At 39.8% G+C, this 15,278-nt stretch overlaps 1 protein-coding gene across 1 annotated transcript; it reads right to left on the reverse strand.

Annotated features, from left to right (window-relative positions):
• Positions 1-535: 535 nt before the first annotated feature.
• Positions 536-15,278, reverse strand: LOC146976744 (ubiquitin-conjugating enzyme E2 L3-like). The gene is made up of 4 exons (XM_085792516.1): positions 15,177-15,278; positions 9,332-9,427; positions 4,716-4,902; positions 536-799 (listed from the first exon to the last, which is right to left on the reverse strand). The coding sequence occupies exons 1-4, from the start codon at positions 15,201-15,203 to the stop codon at positions 645-647; spliced, it is 465 nt and encodes a 154-aa protein (XP_085648642.1). The 5' UTR covers positions 15,204-15,278; the 3' UTR covers positions 536-644.

Raw genomic sequence — 15,278 nt, forward strand, 5'->3', positions numbered from 1 at the left:
TTATTTTTAGTATAATGAGATTTGTTTTGACTAGAAATTACATTTTGTTTGGTAAGATTTTGAGTTTTTGCAGTGTAATTTACTGAATGACACTTAACCACAGCTGTCAGAAGTATTCATTGATGTTTATGACAGCTGTTTTATGTCAATCTGATGAATACCTATTCAAGTAAAGTGTTACCGAAAAACAAAAACAAAACTAAAAAAAACACAAAACAAAAGCTTAAAAATGTGTAAACAGGTCGGCGTTAAGCTAACGATTAATCTGAGATTAACATTCAACACTTGAGAAAAAGCAGAACAGCACTTTTCTTTTCTTTTCTTTTCTTTTCTTTTCTTTCCAGGACGCCACCTCGGACTATTTTCTTATTTTTTTTATTTTTTTCTAAAAAGAAATCAGTAGAAAGAAGTCGTTAACAAACCAGAGGGCGCCACCTAGAGGCCGCCGCCGGCGACTCGCCTAAAAGTCCTGCTGCTTCTTCTTTTCTTCTTTTCTTCTCTTTTTTTTGTTATTTTTTTGTTTTGTTTTTGGCAAAGTGAAACAGAAACACAAGCCTCTAGTACAGGAGTGGTTGGAGAGTGCTAAGACGAGGGCGAGGGCGGGGCGAGGGCTCCGATTGGCCGACGGGGAGCAGCAGAAGCCGTCAGTCCACTGGCCGCTTCTCGCTGTGTTTCTTTGTGAACTCCTCGGCGTTCTTGATGAACTTGGCGCGGTCCTTCGTGTATTCCTCCGCCAGGTCGGCGCGCAGCGGGTGTTCAGGCTGAGGGATGTTGACCAGGGAGATCAGACACTGGATCACTGCAGTAACACACACACAGAGGACAGACACACAAAGAGACACACACACACACACACACACACACACACACACACACACACACACACACACACACACAAGATCACACAAGATCATTATTATAAGTTCAGTTCAGTTTTATCGTCCCACAAAAGCCGGTGCATATTCTCATTTGTCCAGGTCATAGTATTTCAAAGGAGGTTAAATGGAAAGCAACTGGACTTAGTTATTTGTCTAGGAAGACATCAGGGATGCAAACGGGTCAGGACCAAAAAAGAGAGGAATTGTCTGGCGTGTGGGGGGGGGGGGGATGTTAGTCATAATTATTACTATTAAAATAAACTGAATAAATAAAGACATGGGATGTTTCATTCAGTGTGTAATGGACATATAGGCCTCTATAATGTGTTAGTTTCACTTTAATTGAACACATTCTACATGGCGGAGGCGACGTCTTTCCACTCAGGGCTTCCTTCACCTCTGAAACGGGGCAGAGCTCCGTGGAAACACCTGCCAGACACAGCAACGTAGGGAACCGTGCATGTCCACGGCCACAGCTCCACAATACACTCGCCATACACAGACATGCACGGGGGGAAAACGGCGTCGCCGTCGCACCGAATGCACGCGGACGCGCCGCTTTAACGAGCGCGCATGTCGCGTCTACATTGGAGGTCGGCTGTTATCAGTGTAATCAGAGACCATGAATGAGTTCGCCTCAGTTTCCCGTGATTGTCACTGTCAGCCTGTTAGAAAAACATTTTACTGACCCCAGCTGAGACACTGAGACGCTGAGACCCCCCCCCCTCTAAACAAAAACTCTTCGGATCTGAACGATTCACACAAGTCACCTAATTGGTCATGAAAAAAGCGAGTTTCGCTTTTCAGCGCGCTGTTTGCATCCCTGAGACATTTGAGGCGAGGTGAGGTGATGAAGCCTCTTGGATGAAGGTGAAACGTCTTCCTAGACAAATAACTAAGTCCAGTTGCTTTCCATTTAACCTCCTTTGAAAAAAAAAGGAAAAAAAGAAAAAAAAAAGTCCCACAAAAGGAAACTCATTTTACAGAGACAGTCACAACACATACAAGATAACATTAAAACCATAAAACCCTGTAGTGCTGCATTTTGTAGTAATGTAAAACATTTGCACCTCATGATGTAATAACTTCTCATTTTGTAATCAAATTCTTGAAGGCAATGTGTAATAAACTTGGTTGCACATGCACAAGTAGATGAAAAATTTGCCCCCATCATGTAGTGGCATCACTGAATTTCCCTCTGAAAATTAAATCGTATTATAATAAAAATAGCTATAGACCGATCGGTTCATTGTTTTATTTATTGATCTGTAGGTGGTGATTTGTGTACATCTCCAAGGCAGCGCTGCTCTTCTGTCCAATTCACACATGAAGCTTCACTTTTCATTCAAACAAACTAATCAATAGGGCTGACCCGATTATCATATTTTGATAATCGAAGCTTTGCGGACATAAAATCGATCAAAATCGAGCGCGTGATCGTAGCGGAAATAATGAAAGTAATGGCAAACAAACATTACATATCTCCAAAATCAGGCAGGTTTCCAGATGCCAAGTAGCTACTCATTGTAATGTAACAACTGCCGATGAGAACCGGTGTCAAAAAGGAAAAAAGGAAGAAAAAAAAAAAAACACTCGATCACGGACTTCATGATCGATTACCTAAACAACAACTAACAAACATTCAACAACTCATCTAGAAAGAATGAAAGCAGCCGGCGGTGAAGCTCTAAAGACCTGTGGTTAAGTTAACGGGCTCTCTGTCTCTGTCTCACCCCGGGGACGACACCGTTACCCGGGCGACCGGCTCCGCAGACCGCGCTGTTGCCTCGGTGATGCTCCGCTACGGTCGCTGCTGGTGGAGCGTCACTGCTCCCAGAACTTCATCATCATGTGGATAAACTAACCGCATACTGGTCATCTAAACGGTTACTTACTCGCATGAAAAAATATTACAACTGAATAAAGTGAAGAATAAAACAGCGCTACAGCCGGTACCTGCTTTGCTTTGCCTGCACACGGAACGGGTCAGCCACCACTGGAAGTAAACAAAACGGCGTGAATTTTTTTTAACGCATTAAATGTTTAAAATTAATCTCCAAAATGAACGCGTTAACCTGTCTGTCAATTGTGCAGCGCTGGGAAGATGCACAGACGGAAAGTGGAAAAATTTCCAAAATAAAACGACTGGAAGTGTAAATTAGACAAAACAAACGGTTTTATAATTTTTCATTCTCTTTCTGCGGCCCGGTACCAAATGATCCACGGCCCGGTACCGGTCCACGGACCAGGGGTTGGGAACCACTGATCTAGAACAAGTATCCAACACTGAAGATAAAACACAGCAAGCAGACCGTCCTGGTGCAAATGGTGGTAAAGAGTAAAAGGCGGTCTAAAACTGATGGGTCCGAGGCACTCTGAGGTGTAGTTAAAAATCCTTTATTAAAGGGATCAACGTGTTTCGACTGGAACAGTCTTCATCAGGATCTGAACCAACTGATTAGCACAGGTGTTTTACAGTTTTTCTCAGTTGCTAAAACACTAAACCCTGTTGTCTGAACCAAGTGCTCAGTTGCCTGAACCCACTGACTGAACCAGTCGTCTCTCTTTAAACCATCAGAACTTTTCACCTGTTTAGACACATCTTGCCAACACATTTTCATTGTGATGCACCTGTGTTGCATAATGCTGAGCACAGGAGGCAAAAGTCAAACACAAGTAAAGCACAACTTTCACCGGTTGAACACAACAACTCAAAATTGATCACACTTGTGTCCAATGATGTGAGGGCACATCTACTGTAGCTAGTTCAGGATGAAGACCTGTGGCCTGATCCAGTACAGAGAAATGATGCTGTGGCTGAGTTATGCACTTCTCATTTCTATATTTTTGTACTTTTTACGTAGGCTTACTGCATACATGGGCTAAATGCACAAGATTTCTGTTTGTCTTTGTACTGTACAAGTGCTACGTGTAAATGCACAAGATTTCTGGTTTTTGTACTCCTTTTTTTTTTTACTATGTACAAGTGCTAAATGCACAGGTTTTTTGTTTTGCAAGAGGAGAAGATGAGAGACGACAGGGTGAAGAAAGAAAGGATGAGGGAGGGAGGGAGGGAGGAGGGTGAAAGAAAGGGAAGGAGAGAAGTGCTACAGTAAATGCACAGGTTTTTTGTTTTGCAACATGGATTTAGCTACAGTGAACAATAAACATTTATTTCTACAGCTTCATGTGCTGAGCATTGTGTTTTCTATTTTTCTATGTAGTGTTTAGTGGCTGCTCAGTAGTGGTTTTAATTTTGATTTGACAACATAGTTCAGTTTTGGGCACCAGATTAAACTGTTTTGAGGTGAAAGTTTGGTTTTGCAAGAAGAGTCTGAGGTTTTGTGAATGTAGCTTGAAAATTGGGGTTTGTGTTCACAGTTTAGAGAAAAGGAGAGCAGCTTTCAAGAAATGTGTCTTAGCAATCGAGAAAAACTGTAATACTGTGTGGCTGATGATCAGAGATATGTGACCAAGTCATGTGATACCGTCAGCCATGAACCAATGAGAGATAAAGTGCAGCAGTAATACAACAACAGCAGCCTTCGCAGTAGGTATTCTAAAGACAAAAGAATAAAATATAGTAAAGAAAAGAATAACAGGGGACATCACAGTCAATATCAATAGATATCAACCCATTCAATAAGTCATCAAGCCATAAAGCTTCAGTAATATCCCAAAAACATGCTCTATCCAATAGACACAAGGAACATTGAGTGCCATAGATGTATATATTATCAATAAAAAACCTATGCATGTAGAAGAGCAGGAAAAATTGCAACGTTTCTATTGTTCAAGTATCCAACACTGTTTTCAACCCCCCCCCCCCCCCCTCACCTTGGCATGTGCGTGTAGCTGGCTTCCAGTTCTCCACGCTGATGATGGGCAGACACACCTGCCCCTTCTCGTCGATGTTGGGGTGGTAGATCTTGGTCTTGAACGTGATCTTTGGAGGTTTGAAGGGATACTCGGCCGGGAAGATGATCTCGATCCGGAATGCTCCTTTATCGTACGGAGCGCAGTCCTGCACGGGTCAAACACACCACACACACCTTTAGTTATATTATTATTATTTATTATTATTATGAAAGAAGAGGAGGAAAACACAGCAGCTCATCACGTGTTGGAGGTTTTATTATTGCAGGAACTGACTACAGATCTACTTCAGCACCACATGTGGAGAAGATGTGGAGATGTAAATGTGGACGACTCTCTGTCCTAAAATCATAACGTTTTGTGAAGATGTTATTGTCAGGACTCTGGGTCGTGGTTTATCTACTGTAAGTCCATATAGATTACTGCACTCTGGCATCAGGACAGGGAACGTTGTGTTAGAAGAGAAGTAGGACTAGCCTCGTTAACCAGCCTCTCCTGGAAATGCATTTCATTTCATTTCATTTCATTTCTCTTCTCAGGGAGGTCTGGCCTCATCCATGGCCTGAAACAATCAGCATCGCCGCTCAGATTTCTGTGATTGACACAGCACGTCGGCCAATCGGGGACCGACGTCACTACACTGCACGACTCTTACCACAACGAACACGGTGGAGCGATCTAGCAGTAGCAGCCTAGAAACAGCTGAAACACCATCAACCGTCCATCACAGCAGTTAGACAAGAGCTAGAGTCGGCGCTTGTTGAGTTTCTAGAAGGAAAAGACATTTTCTCTGTTCTTCCAACTGGATTCGGCAAAAGTTTGATATGATACCAACTTGCTGATTGGCTGAATGGGGTTGTCTGTCAACGCTACTACTCCCGCCCACCCCAAACGCTCACAGCGGGAATGAGGCCAGACTCTCCCTCAGAAATGAAATGAAATGAAATGAAATGAAATGAAATGCATCTCCGGGAGAGGGTGGTTTACGAGGCTAAAGTAGGACAGATATTTACTGAAGAATTTACTTAGTAGCTTGTAAGAAAGCAGTCAGACCCAGCAACACAAGATGACTGGCTGAAGATTGTGAATGAAATTATGGAACAAGTGAGTGAAGAGGAACAAGGTGGTGGAAGGTGGGAGAAGTGGAGTGTTTACATATGAAGGACAGGATGAGGATTATTATTTATTACACTGATAACAAAACAGGAACAAACTGTTGAGCCACGCTGATCCAACTTCTTCTTTATCATGTCTGTTTTTATTGGCTTTAACTTTTTTTCCCCCTATGTGTAATGTTTAGTTTAGTTTTTCATTTATTTTTTATTCATTTGGTCGAATTGAAAAAAGAAGAGACTGACAAAATCCATAGATTGGTCAGTAACACATGCAACCAGAAGGTCTGAAGGCTGAAGCTACAGCTTATTGTGCCTACACCCTCTGTACAGAAGATTTACATTTACATAGTGAAAATAAAGAGCATTCAAACAAACTAACAACAGAACAAAACTAAAACTAATCAGGACAGATTTCCTATTATAACTTGTATTTGCAAAACAAACGCGAAGACTATGTAAGTAGGCCAGACCAGCAGATTCTACAATAGGTCATATTGGATTTATGTTGTGGTTGTGTTTACACATTAAACAATAAAAAGAAAGTGTCAAAAAAGCAGAAAAACAATTTGATTTCTATATTTCATGAACAATACCAAGAAAAAAAGACAATAAGAAGTTGCTCTCAAGGAAACATGGAAGTTACAAGCCTCTAAAAGCTGTTAAACAGAAACAGAGAGGGAGTCAGGAGAGTCTGGATGGAAACATGTGAAACACACAGAACTCAAGATGGTCGACAGAGTTCAGCTGGAGGAAACGTAGCAGCTACTGAGAGAAATAAACTAACAGGTGGATCTAGATTCTCTTTTGTTGCTTTACATCTCAACAGTCCAACAGAAGGATCAATACTGACTGAAGATACGTTCAGCAGGTTTTAGTAAAGATATAAACCAGGAAACAGCTACAACTATAGATCCTCCAACACCGGAGCAGCGGAGCAACAGGATCAGTCAAGACATTTAGGCTGTCTTTACTCTGCACGGTTCAAGTGGCCCAATTCCGATTTTTTCCTCTCAAGTGGCTCAGATCGGATCTGTAACATGAACGTGTAAACGGGACAAATGCACATTGAATCAGATATTGCCAGATCAGATTCAGGCCCCCGTTATATGTGGAAATAAATTTATATCTGCCAATGCGTCTGCAGTCTGAACAGACAGATCGGACACGTGGGGCTGACCTGGACTACTGTGGCCAGCTGTAATCACTGTCACAGGAGTTACAGTGTCATTACAGTTTCATTTTCGTGGTGTCCGCGTGTCTGTATTTCCCCCCTCACTAGTTCTTGTTTTCATATGGCCTAATATTAATTTCTATGCAGATCGAGGGCAGGAGTGTGAAAAGGGAGCGCACAATAAACACCAGATTTCAGGTTTTCCTACCGGCAAAAACTGAACCGAGCCGATTAGAAATCAAGAGAGGAAAAACAAAGAAGATGTGACCAAGAGGCTTTGTCCCGTCCTCACTACGCGACGGAGGATCGAACGGTGGCACAACGTCACCGTCACTGTCACTGTCAGCTGCTCATCTCACAGCAGCTATCGCTCTGCTCCGCTCCACGCAGCCACTTCATTAACTTTATTCTGTAAGGACAGACTAGACGTTCACTTTGTAAGTGACGTGTTGGATATAAACTCTGAACACCAGACTCACCTTCGTTTAATATTATGGAATCGTAATCTCCCATATTAAAAAAAAAAATCCCTAGTTTATTTCCAGCGAGTCGTTACATGCAGCACAGCAGGTGTAAATGCAGATATCAGATATAGGTCACTTCTGATAGAACATGTAAATAGACAGAGTAAAGACAGCCGTAGGGGAGACCGGGGTTGGTTGGCACACTTTTCACTCTTTGCCATAGCACTCTGGCATCATTTATGTGAGAATATTCAAACCAGCATTAAATGAAAGGTTAAGGTGTCAGCTTTAACTAAACACATTTCCATGTCCACAGTTATATTCTAAAATTAATTAATTTATGAATAAAATCATACTGTGCACTTGTGCCAACCAGCCCCAACACGGGGTTGGTTGGCACACTTCATGGGGTTGGTTGGCACAATGTAAAAATGAATGGATGAAGCAACCAATATAATAATAAATTGGAAATTTAATTCTAATATATTCAAATTTAAGAAGATAGCATGTATATGCATGCATATATTTGCATGTATAACACTAAAACAGGGCATTTAAGGCCACGAACAAAATAACACGTACACAGAACATCAAAAAGTAAATGATTTGAGCTTTTTTTTTTTTTTAAAGAGAAAATATTCAATGAACATATAATTTATTCTTAAATATAGCATATCACCTCTTTGTATTTTTATGTCTTTCCATCTCACTGTGTTTTAGATTTGCTGTGGGGTGGATGCAGATTATTTACATTAAGGCCTATAGAGAATCACTGGAATTACAGTATTGGCATATGTAGGCTTTGTGGCCCATTTCACTGCATAAGTCATGTGCCCATTTCTTGCACTCAGTGCACTGAATTGTATGAAATGATGTTTAATCACATTTAATATATGTATACTGCATTTTGGGGTTGATTTGTGTGTGCCAACCAACCCCAACGTGAGTGTGCCATCCAACCCCGACCAAAACAAACCCACTTTTGTGAATATATGATGTTGCCCAGTTAACATCACTCATCAAAGACTTTCAAGTTTCATATCAAATTGAAGCTGACTCCTATCTCTACAAACTGGAAGTAACACATTTCCAATATCTTTATCCAAAGCAATTTTATAACACTTTAAGTGCGGGGGGCAATTTTTTACTTTTGGTACTAAAAAACTGATATTTTGCCCTCAGCAAAAAAGTGAGTCATTTTTAGATGTTTTAACAAACTAGATAAGTGCAGCTCAATAAGATGATCATTTTGATGTCACATTTGTGAGTCTGTGACCAACAGGAGGCCAGAAAACAGGGGTGTGCCAACCAACCCCTGTAGCCAACCAACCCCGGTCTCCCCTACTGTTCAGAGAGACTTTGGGTTTAAGACTTGATCTGGAGAAATGAAGTGAACGCTGGGAAACATGGATCTGAACAGTGTGACATTAAACCATGATGTATGTGTAGAAGAATATTGTGATTTTATCTGTAACACCACGATGACCTCATGTTCTTTGTAACTTCCATGTAAATAAATAAAAATAATATTATTTATTATTAAAAACAGGAGGCGTAGAAAAAGGACGATGTAAGAGAGGTGTGAAAATAAGGACAGGAGTGAGAAAGGGTTTCTTTTTTTCTTCAAATTTACGCTACGGTAACTTTCTTTGAGAATGTTTGTGTCTCTGCTCCCTGGTGGAGAAGTTGTTTTATACTGTTGGAAAATTGTTTATGTAAAATATTGAATATTGATATGTGGAATCAATAAAAAACGTTAATTAAAAATAAAATAAAAACACGAGGCGTGTATTGAGCAGCGTGCAGCAGCAGCGTTGTGTGACTCACAGGAACGATGAGGCCCTGCCAGGTCAAGATGTTGGCTTCATCCACCTGGATGTTACGGAAATGTTTCATCCCAGATTTACGGATGTCGTCCAGCTCCTGCAGGAAAACAACAACAACAACAACAACAACAACAGTTAATGTGATGACATCATAACACTTTATACACAGTGACATCATCCTCTCCTCCACGCTGATGTCAGCTCATCATCCTCATATTATTTTTATTTTAGCAATATATCCCTCCAGTCCTCCAGGTGGTCTCTGCTCATTCTACCACTCTAAGAGGCGTTGTTCCTCCTCAGAGTGGTAGAATGAGCAGAGACCACCTGGAGGACTGGAGTGATATGTTGCTTTTATAAAACAGTTACCAATAATGACAATATGAAAGAGGACATGTAGTTTTCTGTTCCAGCTGTCCAGACGTTAGCTCCAAGTAGCTCTGTCACTGCTCAGTCCCCTCTACCATTGTTAACCCTCTGGAGGTCAAAGTTCACCTTCAACATGTCAATCACACTACTTTACTACATTTTTAACATCCTAAAAACATCAACTGTCTGTTGCTACGGACTGCAACAGTCCGTTGTCATGGATACATGACAACAACTTCCATTCATACCAGTCATACGTGCCTGAGGCGGAGTGATAGCCTACGCTGTGATAAGGCTTTAGAATAGTAGCCGTGGTAACTGCTCAATATACCACGGTTAACAACCAGTTAACAATCAGATCGCAGGATTTCACCTTCACGTTTTATAATATTCTATAATTCATGTTCCTGCTGCTGTGGAAGAAACTGATTCTTGATCTACAGCTCATTTCCTTATATCATTTAGCTCCATAAGAGTTTCCCAGAATCCTCAGCGAGCAGACGGAGCCCAGGAGGAAACACTACACTCAACTCAACTCAACAGATTTTCAAAGTAAAGCAACTTTTTTATTCCTCGTGTTTCTTGTTTCTTGTTTTAAGGTGATTTCAGACTAACAGGGAACAGATGGATCAACGGTGACGTGTCTGATCTGATGTCAATGAAGCCGTTTTCCCACTAAAATTAGCGGGTCGACGCAGGTTTTTTAAACGCCGGTCGACCCGCTAACAATCGGCCAGTGGAAAAGGGTTATAAGTTTGTGTTTGTGTGTGTGTGTTCATCTCTAACATCTGTCTGCAGATGTTACAGGTTCTGTTCCATCATAGTGAAGGAGTGAGAGTTTTATCATCATATCACAGTTGTTTTACAGCTGCAGGTTTGAATGTTTCTAGTTCCACTGTTTGGAACAAAAGGGTCAAATAAAACACATGAGTTGTGTTTTCATTGTTCTGTCATTTGGCAACAAAATAAAACCAAACTCTTTGGTACAAAGTAGGGATGTCACCATTACTTGTTTTCACAATTAATCGTGGTATTAAACGCCACAATTAATTAATCGTAAAGATTCATAAATACCGTTACTATCGGCAGATGTGGTGCAAAAATAAAGGTGAATGTTCAGATACTGGTCCATTTATTTAACGTAACATTGAATTGGTAGGAATTTAAATGTTAGTGTGTCATTTTAACTTAAAAAAAAAGCAAAAACAAAACAAAAAATGATGAAAATAAACTCAAACATTTGGTATAGATGACAGTTTATGACCTGAATATTTCAAACATTTCCCCTGGGGGGTTAATAACTGGTCATATATTAATAGATACTTGAAATATTTTGTGTAAACAATGAGTAATGTAATTATATTTTGACTATATTTGATTTTACACATTCATAGTGTTGTGTAATGTATTAATGCAGTATAACCGTGATAATCGTAACACTGTGATTATTTCTCTGACAATAATTGTATCAAGACAATCTATAATCGTGACATCACTAGTACAAAGTTTCATGAACTGGGAAAACTCCAGACTTCTTATCATCATATTAACAATAATAATAATAATTTCATGAGTCATGATTCTTTCATCTCCCTGTTGTGCAACATCAGATAGTGATGAACAGATTAAACAACAGGTTGGTTGAGATTTGGTTTTCATCACGTTGAATAAACATGAAGCAAAAGTAAAAGTAAAGAGATAAAACAACGACTTCAGCTTCAGAAATGTGACGATAACATTTATAAAAAAATAAAAATAAAAAATAAAGATAAGATAACTTTAAATATTAAAACAACTTACGCTTGCAAATAGTTTTAAGGGGGGGCGGGGGGGGGGGGGGTAGTAACAAAATCTGTATACCGTTATAAAGGAGACATAAAGCATTTACAGTACAGTTTGTTAGATTGATAAAGAGTTGAACCAGAAGTCATGTTAAAACTCTTATTACTGTATTAGGATGAATGGATGAATGTTTTAAGAGCAACTTTCAAACCCCATTATTCTCTGCTGCACTCTACTGTTATGTTTATTAGCCTATGTATGATTAATTATTTATTATTCCAGATGTTCTGACCTGTTCTGTGTCATATTTCTCTTAGTCACTGTGAGAATAAACCAAGAAACAAGAGAAACTAAAATAATGTATTGACTTGTCTCTAACTCGTGTCCAGCTGTTGTTTTAAAGGGCTTTATAAATAAAGTTGAGTTGAGTTGACAGTCAGCTGACAGGAAGCAGCAGCGTGTTCATCTCTTCTACTTCCTGTTGTTAACACCTTGTTGTTGTTGTTGTTTCACCTGAAGCCATGACAACACAACAGCACCGGGGGAACTCCTGACTCAGCCTGGCCCTTTACAGGAAAGTGAAACTGTAACTGTGAGTCTCAGTCATGTTTCAGATGTTTATGGGATGTCACATGACTCCATTTAAACAGTCAGTCCACTATAACTGACTGTTGTTTTATTATTGCAAAACATAACACAATGTAGAAACAGATTAAAACATAGTGTGATAGAAAGATATAAACAGGATTGATTCATTGGGTGTTGATTGCAACTGTAATGCTGTTAAATTATTTATTTCCTTTATATTTTGGCTACACTTGTTAATTATTGGATAATTATTTCTTTCTGTGACTCTGATTGTAACTGTAATACTGTTTAATTATCTATATATTTTATTTTTGGCTTCATTTGTTAATTATGGGATACTTGTTTCTTTCTATGACTCTGAAACCATGAAGAGCTCTAATGGATTTACTGAAATAATGAATTAAAGGGTAGCTACAGGCATTTATAAGCTAGATAGCTTCAGCTTCACCTTTTCTATCTATTTATGAACTAGTTGAACTAATGAGGTTGACTGACGGTGATTGATGCTCAACTGTTAACTATTCTGTGTTAAAGATCGAATAAACTAAACTACTACTACATCATTAATCCTGAAGCAGCTGATTGACCGTTAACTGGTCCTGTCAGATTCAGATTCAGAATGAACCTTTAAACCTGTCAGTGACCTCGACTCAGCAGAGTGAAAAGTGAAAGTAAAGAGAAGCTGCTGCTCCAACAAACACAGACTCAACAACACTGTACTGATAGATAAGGATGTCACCATTATAAATGTTCTAATATAATCACGGTGTTACGATTATCACGATTATTCTGCATTAATTAATGTCACAACACTATGAATGTGTAAAATCATAGTCAAAATATAACTACATTACTCATTGTTTACACTAAATATTTCAAGTATCTATTAATATATGACCAGTTATTAACCCCCCAGGGGAAATGTTTGAAATATTCAGGTCATTAATTGTCATCGATACCAAATGTTTGCGTTTATTTTAATCGTTTTTTGGTTTGTTTTGGGTTTTTTTTAATTAAAAATGACACTCTAACATTTAAATTCCTACCAATTCAATGTTCCGTTAAATAAATGGACCAGTAGCCTATTTCTTACATTTAGCCTACCTTATCGCACATCTGCCTCTGTGTTTACAACATAATATTTTTTGAAAAGTGACGGTATTTGGAAATCTTTACGATTAATTAATTGTGGCGTTTAATACCGCGATTAATTGTGAAAACAAGTAATCATGACATCCCTAAATGAAACTTTAAACCCATCAGTGACCTCAACTCAACAGAGTGAAAAGTGAAAGTAAAGAGCAGCTGATAGATAAATAACATGTAGATGTCTCATATAACAACACATTTAGATTTTAGTACATTTTAGTATTGTTTCTTATTTCCACTGTTAAACATGTACATTTACCCAGATTTAATTTATCAGCAGACATTTCAAAGCCCAGTCTCTTAATTTAAGGGATAGTTCAACATTTTGTCAAATTGGCCCATCACCATAATCCCTATAGTCATAGCAGTAGGTTCGTTACCTTTAATTGTCGGTGCAAGATGTTTTTAGAACGGCGGAGCAGAGCCGTGAGCTGCTCAGAGCTACGCTACGGAGGCTCATTATGGGATTTCTTGATTTCAAACTCATCATCAAACTCATCAAATACACAATCCAACAACTCCACAACGCTCTGGTGGACAAGTTGTGAGCTGCACATTCACCACGCTATGAGATAATAACACAACGTTACCACACAGAGTTGTTTTAGAGGGAAATACAGAGACTGTTGATGAAAAACTGTCCCTGAAGGCAACGTGCATCAGTGGTTTTGCATGAATTTACTTTACTTTATGTGTTTATTTGGATGGGACAGTGCACATTAATGAACATAAAAACATGTAAATGTGCCGGATTATAGCAGCAATGCTAATTTCCGTCCGGAGTTCCATAACATAAAAACAGTACACTGACAGTACACATAATAATATAGACAACAAAAAGACAGCAAGACGACTATGACGATATAGAACATATTCATTATGAAACACTTCCATGGGTAGTAGGGAGACCATAAGAGTTTCTAAAACAACTCTGTGTGGTAACGTTGTGTTATTATCTCATAGCGTGGTGAATGTGCAGCTCACAACTTGTCCACCAGAGCGTTGTGGAGTTGTTGGATTGTGTATTTGATGAGTTTGATGATGAGGGAAACCAAGAAATCCCATAATGAGCCTCCGTTTGTAGCCTAGCTCTGAGCAGCTCACGGCTCTGCTCCACCGTTCTAAAAATAACGGAAACGAACCTACTACTGCTATGACTATAGGGATTATGGCAATGGGCCAATTTGACTAAATGTTGAACTATCCCTTTAACGACGACATTAATCAGCTGATCTGTGGGTAAATAATGAGAATATTAGTTTTAATAATGAGCCAGTGTGAAGTTGTTTTAACACAAACCACTAAAACTAACAGACCTGATCGATCCATTGATTGATTGATCGACTCCTCGTTGCCATGGTAACTGCTGCTTTGTTTTGTTTTTGTTTTTTTTAAACACGGTGGGTTCACGTCACGTTACGTCACGTTACGTCACATCACGTCACGCCCCAGTCCCCAAAGTCTCCTCCATGTTTTTGACACGAGCTCACACACACACACACACACACACACACACACACACACACACACACACACACACTGTACGCCCTAGGTGTGTGTGTGTGTGTGTGTGTGTGTGTGTGTGTGTGTGTGTGTGTGTGTGTGTGTGTGTGTGTGTGTGTGTGTGTGTGTGTGTGTGTGTGTGTGTGTGTGTGTGTGTGTGTGTGTGTGTGTGTGTGTGTGTGTGTGTGTGTGTGTGTGTGTGTGTGTAACTAACTAACTCTCTCTAACTAGTTCCTCTCTCTCTCTCTCTCTCTCTCTCTCTCTCTCTCTGTCACCGCCGTCTGACGTCATCATCCTTTCATTTTGTCCGCACGCGCCCGTCTCTGTTATATTCTAATAAACCTCTCTACGGGGTTTCCTGTGGGCCGCTGCAGCCCGGTTAAGGTGGTTTAGTGGACAGGTGTTTAAGGTGGACTGTGTGGATGTGTGGTGTGTAGCTGTTGTGGTGTTTTTACCTTTCCTAGTCTCCTGGTCGAAGTCATTGTGGAGCTGAGATCTCTTCTTCTTCTTCTTCTTCTTCTCCGTCTTCTCCTTCTTCTTCCTGTTTCTCTCCCTCC

This window comes from Trachurus japonicus, chromosome 12, assembly GCF_045865225.1.
Source record: "Trachurus japonicus isolate A0001 chromosome 12, Traja_1.0".
NCBI lineage: Eukaryota > Metazoa > Chordata > Actinopteri > Carangiformes > Carangidae > Trachurus > Trachurus japonicus.

What these genes read in the sequence shown, in the direction of transcription:
- LOC146976744 (XM_085792516.1), bottom strand. Translation starts at nt 15,203, where the DNA reads ATGACTTCGACCAGGAGACTAGGAAAG. An exon ending in GGCAGGGCCTCATCGTTCCT is followed by an intron (nt 4,903 to 9,331) that starts GTGAGTCACACA and finishes TGACCCGTGCAG; the next exon opens with GACTGCGCTCCGTACGATAA. An exon ending in AGCTACACGCACATGCCAAG is followed by an intron (nt 800 to 4,715) that starts GTGAGGGGGGGG and finishes GTGTTACTGCAG; the next exon opens with TGATCCAGTGTCTGATCTCC.